The 20,524-nt window shown below is 41.1% G+C and overlaps 4 protein-coding genes across 4 annotated transcripts; all 4 read right to left on the bottom strand.

Moving 5' to 3' along the window:
* Nucleotides 1–1,014: 1,014 nt before the first annotated feature.
* LOC133123599 (protocadherin alpha-8-like) lies at nucleotides 1,015–3,402 on the bottom strand. Its single transcript, XM_061234074.1, has one exon. It carries the CDS (start codon nucleotides 3,400–3,402, stop codon nucleotides 1,015–1,017), a length of 2,388 nt encoding a protein of 795 aa, XP_061090058.1.
* Nucleotides 3,403–3,556: 154 nt separating this feature from the next.
* Nucleotides 3,557–6,599, bottom strand: LOC133123600 (protocadherin alpha-8-like). The gene is made up of 2 exons (XM_061234075.1): nucleotides 4,154–6,599; nucleotides 3,557–3,565 (listed from the first exon to the last, which is right to left on the bottom strand). The coding sequence occupies exons 1-2, from the start codon at nucleotides 6,527–6,529 to the stop codon at nucleotides 3,557–3,559; spliced, it is 2,385 nt and encodes a 794-aa protein (XP_061090059.1). The 5' UTR covers nucleotides 6,530–6,599.
* Nucleotides 6,600–12,165: 5,566 nt separating this feature from the next.
* LOC133123601 (protocadherin alpha-8-like) lies at nucleotides 12,166–14,556 on the bottom strand. The gene has a single exon (XM_061234076.1). The coding sequence runs from the start codon at nucleotides 14,554–14,556 to the stop codon at nucleotides 12,166–12,168; it is 2,391 nt and encodes a 796-aa protein (XP_061090060.1).
* A 1,374-nt stretch (nucleotides 14,557–15,930) lies between these two features.
* LOC133123602 (protocadherin alpha-2-like) lies at nucleotides 15,931–18,339 on the bottom strand. The gene has a single exon (XM_061234077.1). It carries the CDS (start codon nucleotides 18,337–18,339, stop codon nucleotides 15,931–15,933), a length of 2,409 nt encoding a protein of 802 aa, XP_061090061.1.
* Between the last annotated feature and the right edge of the window lie 2,185 nt (nucleotides 18,340–20,524).

The raw sequence follows: 20,524 nt of genomic DNA on the forward strand, positions 1-20,524 counted from the left end.
TGCATTTGATTTGATGCTCGTATCCTGGCCATGTCTGTTTAGAAATGAAACCACAAGACACGACTCCCGCCTGAAAACATTCGCCTCAGTATCATGCTTTAACGGATTCCGGGTTCTAATCGTTTGCAACATAGTGTCCGTATGGAAAGTTAAACCCAAAACAATCACCTAATTCATAATTGCCATGATGAAAAAAAAAATACATTAAAAAAATATATTGAATGACAGTTAATTCCATCCTGCAATCATCTGTACAACAGCCTACTTTCAAAAACTTCCAATCACGGTTGAATCGATTAAATAAATGACAATTAAAGTAAAACAATGACTCAAGGATTCCGTATTGAGAAGCAAATTTTTTTTTTTTAATAGTATCGATATTGCTATGAATGTATTTCACCTTTTAATTGTCAAAGAAAATGAATGTGCTCTAATTTAAATTCCAAATCACATGGAATATATTCTAACAGATATAATTTAAGTAAAAATGATACATATGTATCATGCTTTCACTGTAATATGAAAGCTTTCCGGGTTATTATATTTTGCAACATGGCAGCCTGTAGCGTAGTGGTTAAGGTACATGACTGGGACACAAGGTCGGTGGTTGTAATCCCGGTGTAGCCACAATAAGATCCGCACAGCTGTTGGGCCCTTGAGCAAGGCCCTTAACTCTGCATTGCTCCAGGGGAGGATTGTCTCCTGCTTAGTCTAATCAACTGTACGTCGCTCTGGATAAGAGCGTCTGCCAAATGCCAATACTGTAATGTAATGTAATGGAATCCGTACGGAAAATTAACCCAAAATAATCTCATAATTCATAATTGCCAGGATGAAAAATAAAACTAGGTCATTGTAATTAATTTTATCTGAACAATATGATTCAAGGTGTTAAAGAAGATAAGTGTGCTGTAGTTCGTCCATTTGTACCACTAGAGCATACCAAATACGAATTAATATTGTTTGGTAAATCACATGGAAAATATTCTGTCAGATTTCTTGAAGTAAAAATGATTAAGATATTCTTACCTTCTCGCTGTTAGGCAGTGTTTGGTTACGTTTAAAAGTGTCTGCTCCATTAATACTGATGAGCTCCGCATCAGCATGCGGAAATGGCGTAGGGAAAACCACAACGTCACTCTTCAGTGTGTCTGAACTAAAACACACGTCATACTGCTGAGTAGACTTGGAGTAAGACCAACTCCCGTCAGGGTGTGTGGTGATCATTGGAGCGCTGTACTTGCTCAAACCGCCATCAGTCCTGTGGCATTTTACAGCGATTAAACTAATGAGACTCAGCAAAAATATAACTGACACCGACACAATGGCGATCAGCAAATATAGATTTAAATCTGAGAAATTCTCCTCCTTGGCAGGTAACTGTCTGAACGTTGTTTGTATTTCACCCGTATCTTCAACAACTACAACATCCATAGACACAGTCGCTGAGAGGGAAGGTTCTCCGTGGTCAGAAATCAAAATCACCAATGGATGAGTCTTCAAGTCATTGTCACTCATTCGCCTCTTAGTCCTTATTTCCCCGCTGCTGCTTCCGATTCGGAAGAGGCTGCTGCCCTTTGGTTCAGTGATGTGATAAGAAAGAAGCGCATTGTAACCAGAGTCTGCGTCTACAGCCCTGATCTTGGCCACAAAGTAGCCCGCTTCAGCAGAATAGGGAATGTTCTCAGTATTAACAGAGCCCTGGCCAGAATAGGGTGGGAGGACCACAGGACTGTTGTCATTCTCATCCAGGATAAAAACGTTCACAGTCACGTTGCTGCTTAGTGGAGGAACACCAGAGTCTGTGGCCTGGACTTGAAACTGGAACGTTTTGACTTCCTCGAAGTTAAAAGTCTGCAGAGTCGATATATCACCACTGAAAGAGTTCACGTTGACCTTTGGTGACGGAGACGCGTCTTTCGTGGACATAACCAATAATGAATACGCAACTTTGGCATTTTCATTTAAGTCCGGATCAAATGCAGATACGGTGTAAATGACAGTTCCCACTGGACTGTTCTCTTTCAGATACATATTTATCACGGGATCTGAAAAGTGTGGTGAGTTATCGTTGACATCAGAAACGTGTACACTAATAACACTGGTGCTGGAGAGAGGCGGGGTCCCTTCATCAGTAGCAGTGATGGTGATATTATACTGAGAAGCGCGCTCTCTGTCAAGCTGCCCGTCTACTACTAAAGAGTAATAGTTCTTATAGGAAGGCTGCAGTTTAAAAGGAACAGAGGGAGATATTTTACAGTGCACTACACCGTTTTTACCATCGTCTTTATCACTAACTGTTACTAACCCAACCATTGTCCCAACTGCAGCATTTTCTTTCACAGTGTTAATGAGAGATGTCACTGATATTTCGGGAGAATTATCATTGGAATCAGTTATTTCTACGAGCACTTTACAATGAGTTGCTCTGGGATTTTGTCCTCTGTCTTTCGCTTGGACACGGATCTCAACTGCGCCGTTAGACTCGTGATCCACTTCACCCTTAACAGATATTTCACCCGTCTCCGGATTAATTGCAAACATATCGACCTTATTATCGTTGTCATGGTTAATGAAAGAATACACAATTTCACCGTTTAGGCCATCGTCCAAATCCGTGGCATTGACTGTGGTCACCAATGTTCCAAATGGTGCATTCTCTGAAATACGGACTTTGTAAAGAGGTTTGCTGAATACAGGAACGTTGTCATTAACGTCCAGCACATTAACAATGATCTGTAATGTCCCGGATCTGGGAGGTTTTCCTCCGTCAACAGCAGTCAGAACGAGCTGAATCACAGACTGCTTCTCTCGGTCTAAAGCTTTCTGCAGCACTAGCTCAGCAGACACACTCTGGTCTCCGCCGCTCTGTACATCCAGAGAGAAATGTTCATTTGGACTTAGCTTATAGCTCTTTACAGAGTTACTACCCATGTCTGCGTCAAAGGCGCTTGGTAATGTAAATCTCTCTCCCGGAAAAGATGACTCTGAAATATTCAGATGTTTCGTCGCTACGCGGAATGTGGGAGAATTGTCGTTCACATCTAAAACATGCACTTCAAAACGATACAGATGCATTGGCGAATTAACAATGGCTTCAAGAGGCAAAGAACACTTCGTCTGTCGCGCACACAGCTCCTCTCTGTCTATTCTCTCTCTCACGTACAGAATCCCAGTCTTTACATTTACCCCGAAATACCTCTGGTTGGATCCGGGGACAATCTGCAACATTCGAGATTCCAGTTCTTGTGCACTGAGGTTCAAATCTTTCCCTAAATTCCCGACGGTGGTCCCTTGGTTTGCCTCTTCTGAAACCGAATAAACAATCTGACCGGAAACGATATTCCAAAGGCGAAGTAGCATCAGCAAGAGAGCCCAGGGAAGATGTTTCTGACGTGACATGGTTCTTCGATTCGTTCAAATCCACAGATTGGAAAACCCCTAAGTTAACATCTGCACAGTGTTTAGACAAAAACAATACCGTATCGCCAACACGAGAAATATATCGTGGAGAGCCACTCTCGCCCTGCGTCTCTTCCTAACAAAGCCACCCGATTCACGCAATCTGCTTCGAAATGAGGAGGAGCCCAGGATCATACGAACAAGAATATTTACTTTGTAGGACGATAGTGACCCCATGTGGGGAATACAAGCACATACAATTTGAAAATATAATGTCCAGTTTATACATGACATTATTAAATTACATCAATGGCCGTTGGCAGACGCTCTTATCCAGAGCGACGTACAACAAAGCGTAAAGTGCATACCCATAACCAGGGATTATAATAATTTTATGTCTAAACTAATAAAGAAAACGCCGTTCAAAGTGATTAAATAAATGCTTCGATGCAGTGGTCCCACTCTACAATAATTCCATTCAGCAACCAAAACAGATCTGAACAACAGCAAACTTTCCCACACTTCCAATCACGGTTTAATAGATTAAATGAATGACAATTAAAGTAAAACAATGACTCAAGGATTCCGTATTGAGGAGCTACATTTAGAACATAATATCGATATTGCAATAAACTTGTATTTCAGTTCTTAATTATCAAAGAAAATAAGTGTGCTGTAATTTCAATTCCAAATCACATGGGATATACTCTAACAGGTATACTTTAAGTAAAAATGCTAAATATGTACTTACCTTCTCGCTGTTAGGCAGTGTTTGGTTACGTTTAAAAGTGTCTGCTCCGTTAATACTGATGAGCTCCGCATCAGCAGGCGGAAATGGCGTAGGGAAAACCACAACGTCACTCTTCAGTGTGTCTGAACTAAAACACACGTCATACTGCTGAGTAGATTTGGAGTAAGACCAACTCCCGTCAGGGTGTGTGGTGATCACTGGAGCGCTGTACTTGTTCAACCCGCCATCAGTCCTGTGGCATTTTACAGCTATTAAACTAATGAGACTCAGCAAAAATATAACTGACACCGACACAATGGCGATCAGTAAATATAGATTCAAATCGGAAAAACTCTCCTCCTTGGCAGGCAGCTGTCTGAATGACGTCTGTAGGCCAACTTCACTACCATCTTCAACAACCACAACGTCAATAGACACAGTCGCTGAGAGGGAAGGTTCTCCATGGTCAGAAATCAAAATCACCAATGGGTGAGTCTTCAAGTCATTGTCACTCATTCGCTTCTTAGTCCTTATTTCCCCAGTGCTGCTTCCGATTCGGAAGAGGCTGCTGCCCTTTGGTTCGGTGATGTGATAAGAAAGCAGCGCATTGTAACCAGAGTCTGCGTCTACAGCCCTGATCTTGGCCACAAAGTAGCCCGCTTCAGCAGAATAGGGAATATTCTCAGTATTAACGGAGCCCTGGTCAGAATAGGGTGGGAGAACCACAGGGCTGTTGTCATTCTCATCCAGGATAAAAACGTTCATAGTCACGTTGCTGCTAAGTGGAGGAACACCAGAGTCTGTGGCCTGAACTTGAAACTGGAAGGTTTTAACTTCCTCGTAGTTAAAAGACTGCAGACTGTATATCTCACCACTGACAGAGTTTACGTTTACCGTTGGTGGGTTAAACTTATAACTCTCCACTAATGAATAAGTAATTTTGGAATTGTCATTCAAGTCTGGGTCAAATGCAGATACTGTGTCAATAACAGATCCCACTTGGCTGTTTTCTTTCACGTATACCGTAATCACAGGCTCTGAAAATTGGGGCGCGTTATCGTTCACATCAGAAACATGTACAGTTATGACACTGGTGCTGGAGAGAGGCGGAGTCCCTTCATCTGTAGCTACGATGGTGACATTGTACTGAGTACTACTCTCTCTGTCCAGTGAACCATCAACCACTAAGGAGTAATAGTTATCATTGGAAGACTGGAGTTTAAAAAGAACAGACGCAGCGATGCGGCAATGAACAATTCCGTTCTTCCCTCCGTCTTTATCTGAGACCTCAATTGAAGCAACGACTGTGCCAATTTTGGCGTCTTCTCGAATATAACTTATTCGAGATGTTATTGATATATCGGGGGAGTTGTCATTCACATCAACAACTTCAATTAAAAGTTTACAGTGAGTGCTTTGAGGAGGCGTGCCTTTATCTTGAGCCTGGACGCGTAATTCAAACGCAGAATTTTCTTCAAAGTCAAGATCGCCCTTAACAGTAATCTCACCAGTCTGCTGATCAATTGAGAAAATGTCCAGTGGATTCAGATTGCCGTGCCTGACAAAAGAGTACACAATTTCACTGTTTACTCCTTCATCTGTGTCTTTTGCATTAACCGTTATTATTGAGGTTCCAAAATGCACATTCTCTGACACACGTACCTTATAAAGAGAGCTGTTGAATGCTGGCGTATTGTCATTCACGTCGATTACATTAACAATGATCTGTAATGTCCCAGATCTGGGAGGTTTTCCTCCGTCTACAGCAGTCAGTAGGAGCTGAATAACAGACTGCTTCTCTCGGTCTAAAGCTTTCTGCAGCACTAACTCAGCAGACACGCTCTGCTCTCCACCGCTCTGTACATCCAGCGAAAAGTGTTCATTCGGACTCAGCTTGTAGCTTTTTACTGAGTTAATTCCCACATCAAGATCATTGGCTAATGGCAGAGGAAACCGCTGTCCCGGAAATGTCCACTCAGTAATATTAAATATTTGCCATTTATCCGTGAACGACGGTGCATTATCATTTATGTCCAGAATGTTTATTTCGACACGATAGAAATTCACAGGATTATGAGCCGCGGCCTCTATCTTCAGAAAGCACTTCGACGTGCTAGAACACAACTCCTCCCTGTCGATCCTTTCGTTAACCATCAAAACACCAGTCTGTAAATTTACCTCAAAATACTTCTTGGTGGAACCGGACACGATCTGAAACATGCGCGATTCCAGTTCACGGAGATTAAGGTTCAGATCCTTCGTTATGTTTCCCACAACAGTCCCCTTATTCACCTCCTCAGAAACAGAATAGACAATCTTCTGAAAAGACACAGCCCACAGACAAGAAAAAACCGCACTCTGTATCCAAATACGCAATCCTCGAATGGGAAATCCCATCGCTTCTGAAGTGCACACCGGGAGTAAAAAATAACCCGTATTTTGTATGTAAATACAGACTCTCGCACAACAACGACGATACTATCCACTCGGCGAGGGCAGCTACGATGCGACTTGCTGTAACAAAGGCGCATTCCCCCTGTCACTGAACGCAGTTAAAAGAAAAGGAGGAGCCCCGGATCACTCGTAATTCCATGGTCAACAGCGACACCGTGTGTTATCAGGTCATGATAAAATAAACGCCATTAATCTTTGCAGGACAAAACCGCAAGTGAATATGAATCTGTTATTTCTTCTCAGCACGATTTTCCCTTCAGTGTTAGAACAACAAAAGCGCGTCAATGTAACAGTAGACCAACATTGCATGCGTAATTACGCACTGCTTTCGTACAGGTAAAGTAACCTAAGTAAAAAAGCTTTATCAGAAAATGCAATTAACATTGAAATAATTAGTTGCTATTCTGTATAAATCCAATGCACAGTAAAGGCCAAGGAAAACAGAGGGAAACTAGAGACTACAACTCATGCAATTGTCAGACAAAATTCCACATACACATTCAAATGGAAAGTACTCATTTAAGAGTATATGAGTTCAATGTGAACCATATGAAATCTGTAAAAATTGAGTTAGACTGAATATGTCGTGAAAGACATGTGTTATCAAAATTATTTGGTAAAATGATCTGTTGAAAGGGTTGACATAAATTGAAACGTATCGTATTTATTTACACAAGATTTCAAAAGCTTTATCTTCGTACGAATAGATGAATCTTCGGAGGCAAATACTTTTTCTAAAATATGTTAAAGTTACCCGGGGAGCAGACATCTGCTAAGCTGAATGTGGCTGAATACGGAAAGGTACAAAAGTGGAACTAGACATCAAGTGAAAGTCTTGCATTTGTACATTCATTCATTCATTCGAATTTATAAAATGTGAAAAGATAAATTTATGGGACGAATGGGACAATTTCATGTCAAGGTGTGAGAGTCAGATAGTCAAAGAAATATATGCATATTCATAAATAGGCGGACGAAGAAATATGTTCCGAGAGGACATGCATTTCGTAGGTTAAACAAATAGCGGTTGACTGCCTTACCTTCTGACTGTTGGGGAGAGTTTGATTCCTTTTCAACGTGTCTGCTCCATTAATGCTAATCAGTTCCGCATCAGCAGGCGGAAACGGCGAAGGAAAAACCACAACGTCACTCTTCAGAGTGTCTGAGCTAAAACACACGTCATACTGCTGAGTAGATTTGGAGTAAGACCAGCTCCCGTCAGGGTGTGTGGTGATCACTGGAGCGCTGTACTTGCTCAAACCGCCATCAGTCCTGTGGCACTTTACAGCTATTAAACTAATGAGGCTCAGCAAAAATATAACTGACACCGACACAATGGCGATCAGCAAATATAGATTTAAATCTGAGAAACTCTCCTCCTTGGCAGGTAACTGTCTGAACGTTGTTTGCATTTCACCCGTATCTTCAACAACTACAACATCAATAGACACAGTCGCTGAGAGGGAAGGTTCTCCATGGTCAGATATCAAAATCACCAATGGATGAGTCTTCAAGTCATTGTCACTCATTCGCCTCTTAGTCCTTATTTCCCCACTGCTGCTTCCGATTCGGAAGAGGCTGCTTCCCTTGGGTTCAGTGATGTGATAAGAAAGCAGCGCATTGTAACCAGAGTCTGCGTCTACAGCCCTGATCTTGGCCACAAAGTATCCCGCTTCAGCAGAATAGAGAATGTTCTCAGTATTAATGGAGCCCTGGCCAGAATAGGGTGGGAGAACCACAGGACTGTTGTCATTCTCATCCAGGATAAAAACGTTCACTGTCACGTTGCTGCTTAGTGGAGGAACACCAGAGTCTGTGGCCTGAAGCTGAAACTGGAATGTTTTCATGTCTTCGTAGTTAAACGACTGAAGGGTATATATTTCTCCACTGACAGAGTTCACACTGACCGTTGATGGACTGGGCACACCTTTTACATTACTTTCAAATATAGAATATGCAAGTTTTGAATTTTCTTTCGAGTCTGGGTCAAATGCAGATATTATATGAATAACAGACCCCACTGGGCTGTTTTCTTTTAAGTACAAGTTAATCACTGGCTCAGGAAAACGCGGCGCGTTGTCATTGACATCAGAAACGTGTACAGTAATAACACTAGTGGTGGAAAGAGGAGGAGTCCCTTCATCTGTAGCTCTGATGGTGACATTGAACTGAAAGTCACTCTCTCTATCCAGCGGCCCGTCAACCACTAGAGAGTAGTAGTTCTTATAGGACGATTCCAATTTAAAAGGAACGGGTCCAATTAAAATACAATGCAAATGTCCATTTTTTCCAGCGTCTTTGTCGGTTACGGTTATCAAAGCCACGACTGTACCTCTTTGCGCGTCTTCTCTTACTGGGCTCATAAGTGACGTCACTTTAATTTCTGGTGGGTTGTCGTTGATATCAACAACTTCCACTAACACTTTACAGTGAGTACTCCTGGGAATTGCACTTTTATCCCGAGCTTGCACGCGGATCTCATAAGCAGAGTTTTCCTCAAAATCCAAATTCCCTTTTGTAGTGATTTCTCCTGTTATCGAATCAATGGTGAATATATCCGATGGATTTAAACTTCCTCGTCCAGCTAAAGAATATACCAGCTCACTGTTCATTCCTTCGTCGAGGTCTGTGGCATTCATTGTGATTATTTTTGCTCCAACCGATACATTCTCATTAACACGGACTTTATAAAGAGGTTTGCTGAATACTGGTGCGTTGTCATTAGCATCGATTACATGAACAGTGATCTGTAATGTCCCTGATCTGGGAGGTTTTCCTCCGTCAACAGCAGTCAGTAGGAGCTGAATGACAGACTGTGTCTCTCGGTCTAAAGCTTTCTGCAGCACTAACTCAGCAGATACCCTCTGCTCTCCCTCGCTCTGTATATCCAGTGAGAAGTGTTCATTTGGATTCAATTTGTAGGTCTTTACTGAGTTACTCCCCACATCGGGATCATTAGCAATCGGAAGAGGAAATCTCTCCCCAGAAACGGACGACTCGGGAATATTCAACACTTGTGATTTGTCCAGGAAAGACGGCGCATTATCATTAATGTCTAAAATATTCACTTGAATGCGGTGAAGGTGCATGGGCTGATTCAGTATTGCCTCTATATTTAAAGAGCACTTCGCCAAATTCGGACATAGCGCCTCTCGGTCTATTCTTTCATTAACATATAAAATACCGGTTTTCAAATTTACCTGAAAATACCCATTGTTCGAATCAGTTGCAATCTGAAGCCCTCGAGAATCCAAGTCTTTGACATTAACATTTAAATCCTTTGCGATGTTTCCGACAAATGTGCCTCTCTCCACCTCTTCCGAAACGGAATACACAGTCTGTGCAGAAGACCAATCCAGAAGGAAAAACAAGGCGATACATGTAATGCAGACATGCAGTCCTACTGTCTGTTCCCAAATGTCCACCATTGCTCTAATTGACCACAGCAGTCCAGTGAACTCCAGCAAAGATAAGACATATATTACCAAAGAAATATGGGGATTTTAATCCGAGCAATGCATATCCGAATTACTGCGCCACACTATGATTCTGCGCGCTGTCTGGAACAAAGCGGCCAGGGTGTGTGTTCACCCTTCACTATAAAGGAGGAGCTTGTGAAAGGTTCATTATTTTGTGGTCTGCAGCGACACCGCGTGTACTGATTTCAGAACATGTCATGACCACAGTCAAAGCAAATCTCGTACATTTACTTCTCCTGAGTATTTTTGACATTCAGTAGAAAAGTTACACCAACAGAAATTATATGATAATTAGTCGACCGTTCTGTCGTAACACTAGTAGAGCGCTTGCACGTGTTAAAACAGCCCTGAAACTCTAGTGACATAAAAGAAGCGAATATAAATTATTTTTAATGCATAGACAATGTATATGGCAGCCAGCTCTGTGAACATAAAAAAAATCCTGTTTGCACATGTGATATATTAGAAAGTTCGGTCCTAATATAGATTCCACATAATGCCTGATATGCATTCATAAATTAATCCAAAGAAGCTTTTACGCACAAATGTGCACGGAAACGACCGTTTAAAGCACTACAGAATGATCCTCTCAACTCATGGAGCTAGGTGCTTTTTGCATAGGTCATGGATTGAGTGTTTTCATAGTGTACAAATGATCTCCACACTATTATATTTGTACATTGAACGGTGGCCATTATTACAAAAGATTGGAGGAAAATGCAATAGCGTGAAAAAGTATTTGCCCCCTTCCTGGTTTCCTCTATTATTGCATATTTGTCACACTGACGGGTTTCAGATGCATATAAACAATTTAATATTAGAAAAGGGAAAACACAAAATTCATTTTTAAATGATTGATGCATTTCTTTAATGACAAAACATTTCAAACACCCATATCATCCAAGTGAAAAAGTAATTGCTCCCGTGAACATAATAATTGGTTGCGCCATCTTTAGCAGCAATAACAGCAACCAACCGCGTCCTATAATTTGATATCAGTCTTACACATCGCTGTGGAGAATTTTTAGCTCACTCTCACTCTCCGAAATATCGGTAGGTTTTCGTGCACTAACACTCATTTCAATTAACTGGTTGAATGAGTAACTAAGGGGGCAATTGTTTTTTCCCATGATTATTTGATAACCTTTTCGATAAAATAAATGAAATCATAATTTGGAAAAAAATAGTTTTGTATTTACAAGTTTCGTGATTGATGAGTATCCATTAAATTGCAGGGTGATTAATTGCATTGATGTTCATTTGTATTTACTATCTTAAAGATGCATGTGTGAAAAGGAAAACGTTTGATGAGTGATTCATATTTTGTTTGATTTGTTCACTTTGAGAGTACTGAATTGAATAAATGTTCTGGCCACTTAGAAATCAAATCAAAATGACAGCCCTATTTACTCAATAAAATTAAGTTAACAGATAAATAGAAATATCACGTGTTGTGTACATGTAATCAATAATATAATTTTATATATATGAAATTATAATACTTGTAATCTGTTACCTTAATTGTACTGGGTGGATATGGTGTAACATTTCTGTTACAGTGTATGTCTGAAAACTTTCGCCTCAGTATCATGCTTTCACTGTAATATGAAAGCTTTCCGGGTTATTATATTTTGCAACATGGCAGCCTGTAGCGTAGTGGTTAAGGTACATGACTGGGACACAAGGTCGGTGGTTGTAATCCCGGTGTAGCCACAATAAGATCCGCACAGCTGTTGGGCCCTTGAGCAAGGCCCTTAACCCTGCATTGCTCCAGGGGAGGATTGTCTCCTGCTTAGTCTAATCAACTGTACGTCGCTCTGGATAAGAGCGTCTGCCAAATGCCAATACTGTAATGTAATGTAATGGAATCCGTACGGAAAATTAACCCAAAATAATCTCATAATTCATAATTGCCAGGATGAAAAATAAAACTAGGTCATTGTAATTAATTTTATCTGAACAATATGATTCAAGGTGTTAAAGAAGATAAGTGTGCTGTAGTTCGTCCATTTGTACCACTAGAGCATACCAAATACGAATTAATATTGTTTGGTAAATCACATGGAAAATATTCTGTCAGATTTCTTGAAGTAAAAATGATTAAGATATTCTTACCTTCTCGCTGTTAGGCAGTGTTTGGTTACGTTTAAAAGTGTCTGCTCCATTAATACTGATGAGCTCCGCATCAGCATGCGGAAATGGCGTAGGGAAAACCACAACGTCACTCTTCAGTGTGTCTGAACTAAAACACACGTCATACTGCTGAGTAGACTTGGAGTAAGACCAACTCCCGTCAGGGTGTGTGGTGATCATTGGAGCGCTGTACTTGCTCAAACCGCCATCAGTCCTGTGGCATTTTACAGCGATTAAACTAATGAGACTCAGCAAAAATATAACTGACACCGAGACAATGGCGATCAGTAAATACATATTTAAATCAGAGAAACTCTCCTCCTTGACAGGCAGCTGTTTGAATGACGTCTGTAGGCCTACTTCACTACCATCTTCAACGACCACAACGTCAATAGACACAGTCGCTGAGAGGGAAGGTTCTCCGTGGTCAGAAATCAAGATCACCAATGGATGAGTCTTCAAGTCATTGTCACTCATTCGCCTCTTAGTCCTTATTTCCCCGCTGCTGCTTCCGATTCGAAAGAGACTGCTTCCCTTGGGTTCGGTGATGTGATAAGAAAGCAGCGCATTGTAACCAGAGTCTGCGTCTACAGCCCTGACTTTGGCCACAAAGTAGCCCACTTCAGCAGAATAGGGAATGTTCTCAGTATTGACGGAGCCCTGGTCAGAATACGGTGGAAGAACCACAGGACTGTTGTCATTCTCATCCAGGATAAAAACGTTCACAGTCGCGCTGCTGCTTAGTGGGGGAACACCAGAGTCTGTTGCCTGAACTTGAAACTGGAAAGTTTTTACTTCTTCAAAGTTGAAAGAATGTAAGCTGAATATCTCTCCACTGACAGAGTTCACGTTTACCGTTGGTGGGTTGAACTTATAACTCTCCACCAATGAATAAGTAATTTTAGAATTTTCTTTCAAGTCTGGGTCAAATGCAGATATTGTGTATATAACAGATCCCACTTGGCTGTTTTCTTTCACGTATACCGTAATCACAGGATCTGAAAATTGGGGCGCGTTATCGTTCACATCAGAAACATGTACAGTTATGACACTGGTGCTGGAGAGAGATGGAAGTCCTTCATCCGTAGCTACGATGGTGGCATTGTACTCAGTATTGCGCTCTCTATCCAGCGGACCATCAACCACTAAAGAGTAATAGTTATCATTGGAAGACTGTAGCTTAAAAGGAACAGAGTCAACGAGGTGGCAATGAACAATTCCGTTTTTACCACCGTCTATATCTGAAACCTCAATTAACGCAACAGCTGTGCCAATTTTTGCGTCTTCTCTAATAGACTTTATTAGAGATGTTACCGATATACCTGGGGAGTTGTCATTCACATCAACAACTTCAATGAGCAGTTTACAGTGAGTACTTCGCGGAGGCGTGCCTTTATCTTGAGCCTGGATGCGTAATTCAAAAGCAACATTTTCTTCAAAATCAAGATCTCCCTTTACGGTAATCTCACCAGTGTGCTGATCAATTGAGAAAATGTCCAGTGGATTCGTATTGCCGTGCATAACAAATGAGTACAGAATGTCACTGTTTACTCCTTCGTCTGTGTCTGCTGCATGAACTGTTATTATGGAGGTTCCAAAAGGCACATTCTCTGACACACGTACCTTATAAAGAGAGCTGTTGAATGCTGGCGTATTGTCATTCGCGTCGATTACATTAACAATGATCTGTAATGTCCCGGATCTGGGAGGTTTTCCGCCGTCAACAGCAGTCAGTAGAAGCTGAAGCATAGGCTGCTTCTCTCGGTCTAAAGCTTTCTGCAAAACTAACTCAGCAGACACGCTCTGCTCTCCACTGCTCTGTACATCCAGTGAGAAGTGCTCATTCGGACTCAGCTTGTAGCTTTTTACTGAGTTACTGCCCACGTCGAGATCACTCGCTATTGGCAGAGGAAATCTTTCTCCCGGAAATGTCCACTCTGTAACATTAAATGTATGCGATGAACCTCTGAAGGATGGCGCATTATCATTTATGTCCAGAATATTTATTTCAACACGATAGAAATTCACAGGATTATGAGCCACGGCCTCTATCTTCAGAAAGCATTTCGACGTGCTAGAACACAACTCCTCCCTGTCGATCCTTTCGTTAACTATCAAAACACCAGTCTGTAAATTTACATCAAAATACTTCTTACTGGAACCGGACACGATCTGAAACATGCGCGATTCCAGTTCATGGAGATTAAGGTTCAGATCCTTCGTTATGTTTCCCACCACGGTCCCCTTATTCACCTCCTCAGAAACAGAATAGACAATCTTCTGAAAGGACACAGCCCATAGACTGGAAAAAACTGCACTCTGTATCCAAATACGCAATCCTCGAATGGGAAATCCCATCGCTTCTGAAGTGCACACCGGGAGTAAAAAATAACCCGTATTTTGAATGCAAATACACACTCTCACACAACAACGATGATACTATCCACTCGGCGAGGGCACCTACGATGCGACTTGCTGTAACAAAGGCGCATTGCCTCTGTTACTGAAACGCAGTTTAGAGAAAAGGAGGAGCCCCGGATCACTCGTAATTCCATGGTCAACAGCGACACCGTGTGTTAACAGGTCATGATAAAATAAACACCATTCATCTTTGCAAGACTAAACCCCTAACAATTATTTATCTCACCACTATTTTCTTCCATAAAAGGTACAGCAACAAAGCTTCTAAAACGAGTCAATGTAACTGTTGGCCTACATTGCATGCGTAATTACGCACTGATGCTTTCACACAGTAAAATGAGTAGCCAGAAAACAAAATTATATATATATATAATAACTAATGCAGTATTTAACGGCCTGGGGATGCGATGCTGTATAAATCAAATGCACATCAATAGACAATGGACGGACAGAGGACTACAACCTATGAGGATTTCAGACAAAATTCCACATTCACAGTAAAATGGGCAGTGTTCATTTAACTCTGACATAGTACATATGAGCCCAATATGGACCATATTAACTCTGTAAGAATTGTAAGAACTTCTGTCAGGGTTTCCCGACTCATTTTCCAGCATTTTTTCGGGTTCACACATGCAGATTGCGGCCTTGGTTAATTGGTTTCCAGGTGCAGTCTAATTACTGACCAATTATCTCTTATTGGTCGGCGGGCTCTACCCTATTTAAGACTCATTGTCCCTCTGCTCTGCTTGAGTGTTGGATTGTGCTTCAGACGCTGAGCCAGGTAGAGGTAGCCTTCAAGGCTGGTGTTTCATTCGAGACTTAAAGGCGTGTTACCCTGGATTCGGGAAAGCGTATCCGGTTTTCTTTATTATTTTTCTTACATCTATTAAGTCAAAATAGACTTGTGTACCAGGTTTTCGGTACTATTTTAGTTGGCGTATCGCCAGGGAGTTTCTGTCCTGTTTTCCGTTTTCCCCGTTCTCCTCTAGTGGTTGCACTAGATTAGATTGGGGAGAACCCTAAATTATTTTAGTGGTTGTCACACGTTCTGTGGGTAACTTCAAGATTCTCTATTCGGTCGCGTCTGGTCCTCACAACTTCTCGTTTTGGTTAACACAAGATTTAATAAGCTTTATCTCCAATACGAATAGATGAACTGTCATATACAAATATAAAATAAATTAAAAATTAAATGAGGAGTAGACACCTGCTGAATTGAATGTGACTGAATACGGAAAGGTACAAACGTGGAACCATATGTATATGAATAAGAACAAATATGTTCCGAGAGGAAATACATTTCTTAGATTAAACAAACAGCGATTGCTGTCTTACCTTCTGACTGTTGGGGAGAGTTTGATTCCTTTTCAACGTGTCTACTCCATTAATGCTAATCAGTTCCGCATCAGCAGGCGGAAACGGTGAAGGGAAAACCACAACGTCACTCTTCAGTGTGTCTGAGCTAAAACACACGTCATACTGCTGAGTAGATTTGGAGTAAGACCAGCTCCCGTCAGGGTGTGTGGTGATCACTGGAGCGCTGTATTTGCTCAACCCGCCATCAGTCCTGTGGCACTTTACAGCTATTAAACTAATGAGACTCAGCAAAAATATAACTGACACCGAGACAATGGCGATCAGTAAATAGAGATTTACATCAGAGAAATTATCCTCCTTCGCAGGTAACTGTCTGAAAGTTGTTTGCATTTCACCCGTATCTTCAACAACCACAACGTCAATAGACACAGTCGCTGAGAGGGATGGTTCTCCGTGGTCAGAAATCAAAATCACCAATGGATGAGTCTTCAAGTCATTGTCACTCATTCGCCTCTTAGTCCTTATTTCCCCGCTGCTGCTTCCGATTCGGAAGAGACTGCTGCCCTTGGGTTCAGTGATGTGATAAGAAAGCAGCGCATTGTAACCAGAGTCTGCGTCTACAGCCCTGATCTTGGCCACAAAGTATCCTGCTTCAGCAGAATAGGGAATGTTCTCAGTATTAACGGAGCCCTGGCCAGAATAGGGTGGGAGAACCACAGGGCGGTTGTCATTCTCATCCAGGATAAAAACGTTCACAGTCACGTTGCTGCTTAGTGGAGGCACACCAGAGTCGGTTGCCTGTACTAGCAACTGGAATGTTTTCATGTCCTCATAGTTGAACGAATGAAGGGTATATATTTCTCCACTGACAGAGTTCACACTGACCGTTGATGTCCTGGGCACACCTTTAGCTGCACTTTCACATAAAGAATATGTAGGTTTAGAATTTTCTTTCGAATCCGGATCAAATGCAGATATAATATAAATAACAGACCCCACTGGGCTGTTTTCTTTCAAATACAAGTTAATCACCGGCTCAGGAAAGCGCGGCGCGTTGTCATTCACATCAGAAACGTGTACAGTGATAACACGGCTGGTGGAGAGAGGAGGAGTCCCTTCATCTGTAGCTCTGATGGTGACATTGTACTGAAAGTCACTCTCTCTATCCAGCGGCCCGTCAACCACTAGAGAGTAGTGGTTCTTATAGGAAGACCGTAGTTTAAATGGAACGGGTCCAAGTAAAATACAATTAAAATGTCCATTTTTTCCAGCGTCTTTGTCGGTTACGGTTATCAAAGCCACGACTGTGCCTCTTTGAGCGTCTTCTCTTACTGGGCTCATAAGTGACGTCACTGTGATATCTGGAGGGTTGTCGTTGGTATCAACAACTTCCACTAACACTTTACAGTGTGTACTCCTGGGAGTTGCACCTTTATCCCGAGCTTGTACGCGGATCTCATAGGCAGAGTTTTCCTCAAAATCCAAAATCCCTTTTATAGTGATTTCTCCAGTTATGGAATCAATGGCAAACATTTCAGAAGGATTCAATCGCCCTCGTTCAGCTAAAGAATATACCAGCTCACTGTTCATTCCTTCATCAGCGTCTGTGGCATTAAGTGTGATTATTTTTGCTCCAACCGATACATTTTCATTAACACGGACCTTATAAAGAGATTTGCTGAATACTGGAGCGTTGTCATTAGCATCGATTACATTAACAGTGATCTGCAATGTCCCTGATCTGGGAGGTTTTCCTCCGTCAACAGCAGTCAGTAGGAGCTGAATCACAGACTGTTTCTCTCGATCTAAAGCTTTCTGCAGCACAAGCTCAGCAGACACACTGTGATCTCCATCGCTCTGTATATCCAGTGTGAAGTGTTCATTTGGACTGAGCTTGAGGGTCTTTACTGAGTTACTCCCCACATCGGGATCATTAGCAATCGGAAGAGGAAATCTCTCCCCAGAAACGGACGACTCTGGAATATTCAGAACTTGTGATTTTTCCAGGAAAGACGGCGCATTATCATTAATATCTAAAATATTCACTTCAATGCGATGAAGCTGCATAGGCTGATTCAGTATTGCCTCTATATCTAAAGAGCATTTCGCCGAATTCGCACATAGCGCCTCTCGGTCTATTCTTTCATTAACATATAAAATACCAGTTTTCAAATTTACCTGGAAATACCCTTTGTTAGAACCAGCTGCAATCTGAAGCCCTCTAGATTCCAAGTCTTGCACATTTAGATTTAAATCCTTTCCGATGTTTCCGACAAATGTGCCTCTGTCCACCTCTTCCGAAACGGAATACAGAGTCTGCGCCGATGACCAACCCAGAAGAAAAAACAAGGCGACAATCCAGCCATGCAGGCCTACTGTCTGTTCCCAAAGGCCCACCATTGCTCTAATTGACCACAGCAGTCCAGTGAACTCCAGCAAAGGTAAGACATATATTACCAAAGAAATATGGGATTTTAATCCGAGCAATGCATATCCGAATTACTGCGCCACACTATGATTCTGCGCGCTGTCTGGAACAAAGCGGCCAGGGTGTGTGTTCACCCTTCACTATAAAGGAGGAGCTTGTGAACGGTTCATTATTTTGTGGTCTGCAGCGACACCGCGTGTACTGATTTCAGAACAGTTTCAGTCGTGGCCATAGTCAAAGCAAATCTCGTACATTTACTTCTCCTGAGTATTTTTGACATTCAGTAGAAAAGTTACACCAGCAGAAATGACATGATAATTAGTCGACCGTTCTGTCGTAACACTAGTAGAGCGCTTGCACGTGTTAAAACAGCCCTGAAACTCTAGTGACATAAAAGAAGAGAATATAAATTATTTTTAATGCATAGACAATGTATATGGCAGCCAGCTCTGTGAACATAAAAAAAATCCTGTTTGCACATGTGATATATTAGAAAGTTCGGTCCTAATATAGATTCCACATAATGCCTGATATGCATTCATAAATTAATCCAAAGAAGCTTTTACGCACAAATGTGCACGGAAACGACCGTTTAAAGCACTACAGAATTATCCTCTCAACTCATGGAGCTAGGTGCTTTTTGCATAGGTCATGGATTGAGTGTTTTCATAGTCTACAAATAATCTCCACACTATTATATTTGTACATCGAACGGTGGCCATTATTACAAAAGATTGGAGGAAAATGCAATAGCGTGAAAAAGTATTTGCCCCCTTCCTGGTTTCCTCTATTATTGCATATTTGTCACACTGACGGGTTTCAGATGCATATAAACAATTTAATATTAGAAAAGGGAACACAAAATTCATTTTTAAATTATTGATGCATTTCATTAATGACAAAACATTTCAAACACCCATATCATCCAAGTGAAAAAGTAATTGCTCCCGTGAACATAATAATGGGTTGCGCCATCTTTAGCAGCAATAACAGCAACCAACCGCGTTCTATAATTTGATATCAGTCTTACAGATCACTGTGGAGAATTTTTAGCTCACTCTCCTTTGCAGAACTGCTTTCGAGAAATATCGGTAGGTTTCCGTGCACTAACACTCATTTTAATTAACTGGTTGAATGACTAACAATTACTTTTTTCACATCGGTTATATGATTGTTTGATAACCTTTTCCATTAAATAAATGAAATTATAATTTGGAAAAAATAGTTTTGTATTTACAAGTTTCGTGATTGATGAGTATCTATTAAATTGCAGGGTGATTAATTGCATTGATGTTCATTTGTATTTACTTTCTTAAAGATGCATGTGTGAAAAGGAATACGTTTGATGAGTGATTCATATTTTCTTTGATTTGTTCACTTTGAGAGTATTGAATTGAATAAATGTTCTGGCCACTTAGAATCAAAATCAAAATGACAGCCCTATTTACTCAATAAAATTAAGTTAACAGATGAATAGAAATATCACGTGTTGTGTACATGTAATCAATAATATTATTTTATATATATGAAATTAAAATACTTGTAATCCGTTACCTTAATTGTACTGGGTGGATATAGTGTAACATTTCTGTTACAGTGTATGTCTGAAAACTTTCGCCTCAGTATCATGCTTTCACTGTAATATGAAAGCTTTCCGGGTTATTATATTTTGAAACATGGCAGCGTGTAGCGTAGTGGTTAAGGTAAATGACTGGGACACGTGTTAAAACAGCCAATTAGAGTCGGTGGTTCTAATCCCGGTGTAGCCACAATAAGATCCGCACAGCTGTTGGGCCCTTGAGCAAGGCCCTTAAACCCTGCATTGCTCCAGGGGGAGACTGTCTCCTGCTTAGTCTAATCAACTGTACGTCGCTCTGGATAAGAGCGTCTGCCAAATGCCAATACTGTAATGTAATGTAATGGAATCCGAACGGAAAATTAACCCAAAATAATCTCATAATTCATAATTGCCAGGATGAAAAATAAAACTAGGTAATTGTAATTAATTGTATCTGAACAATATGATTCAAGGTGTTAAAGAAGATAAGTGTGCTGTAGTTCGTCCATTTGTACCACTAGAGCATACCAAACACGAATTAATATTGTTTGGAAAATCTCATGGAAAATATTCTGTCAGATTTCCTTAAGTACAAATGA

Source organism: Conger conger, chromosome 3 (assembly GCF_963514075.1).
Source record: "Conger conger chromosome 3, fConCon1.1, whole genome shotgun sequence".
NCBI lineage: Eukaryota > Metazoa > Chordata > Actinopteri > Anguilliformes > Congridae > Conger > Conger conger.

Coding starts and splice junctions, on each gene's coding strand:
- LOC133123602 (XM_061234077.1), bottom strand. CDS start 18,339: ATGGTGGGCCTTTGGGAACAGACAGTAGGCCTGCATGGCTGGATTGTC.
- LOC133123601 (XM_061234076.1), bottom strand. CDS start 14,556: ATGGGATTTCCCATTCGAGGATTGCGTATTTGGATACAGAGTGCAGTT.
- LOC133123600 (XM_061234075.1), bottom strand. CDS start 6,529: ATGGGATTTCCCATTCGAGGATTGCGTATTTGGATACAGAGTGCGGTT.
- LOC133123599 (XM_061234074.1), bottom strand. CDS start 3,402: ATGTCACGTCAGAAACATCTTCCCTGGGCTCTCTTGCTGATGCTACTT.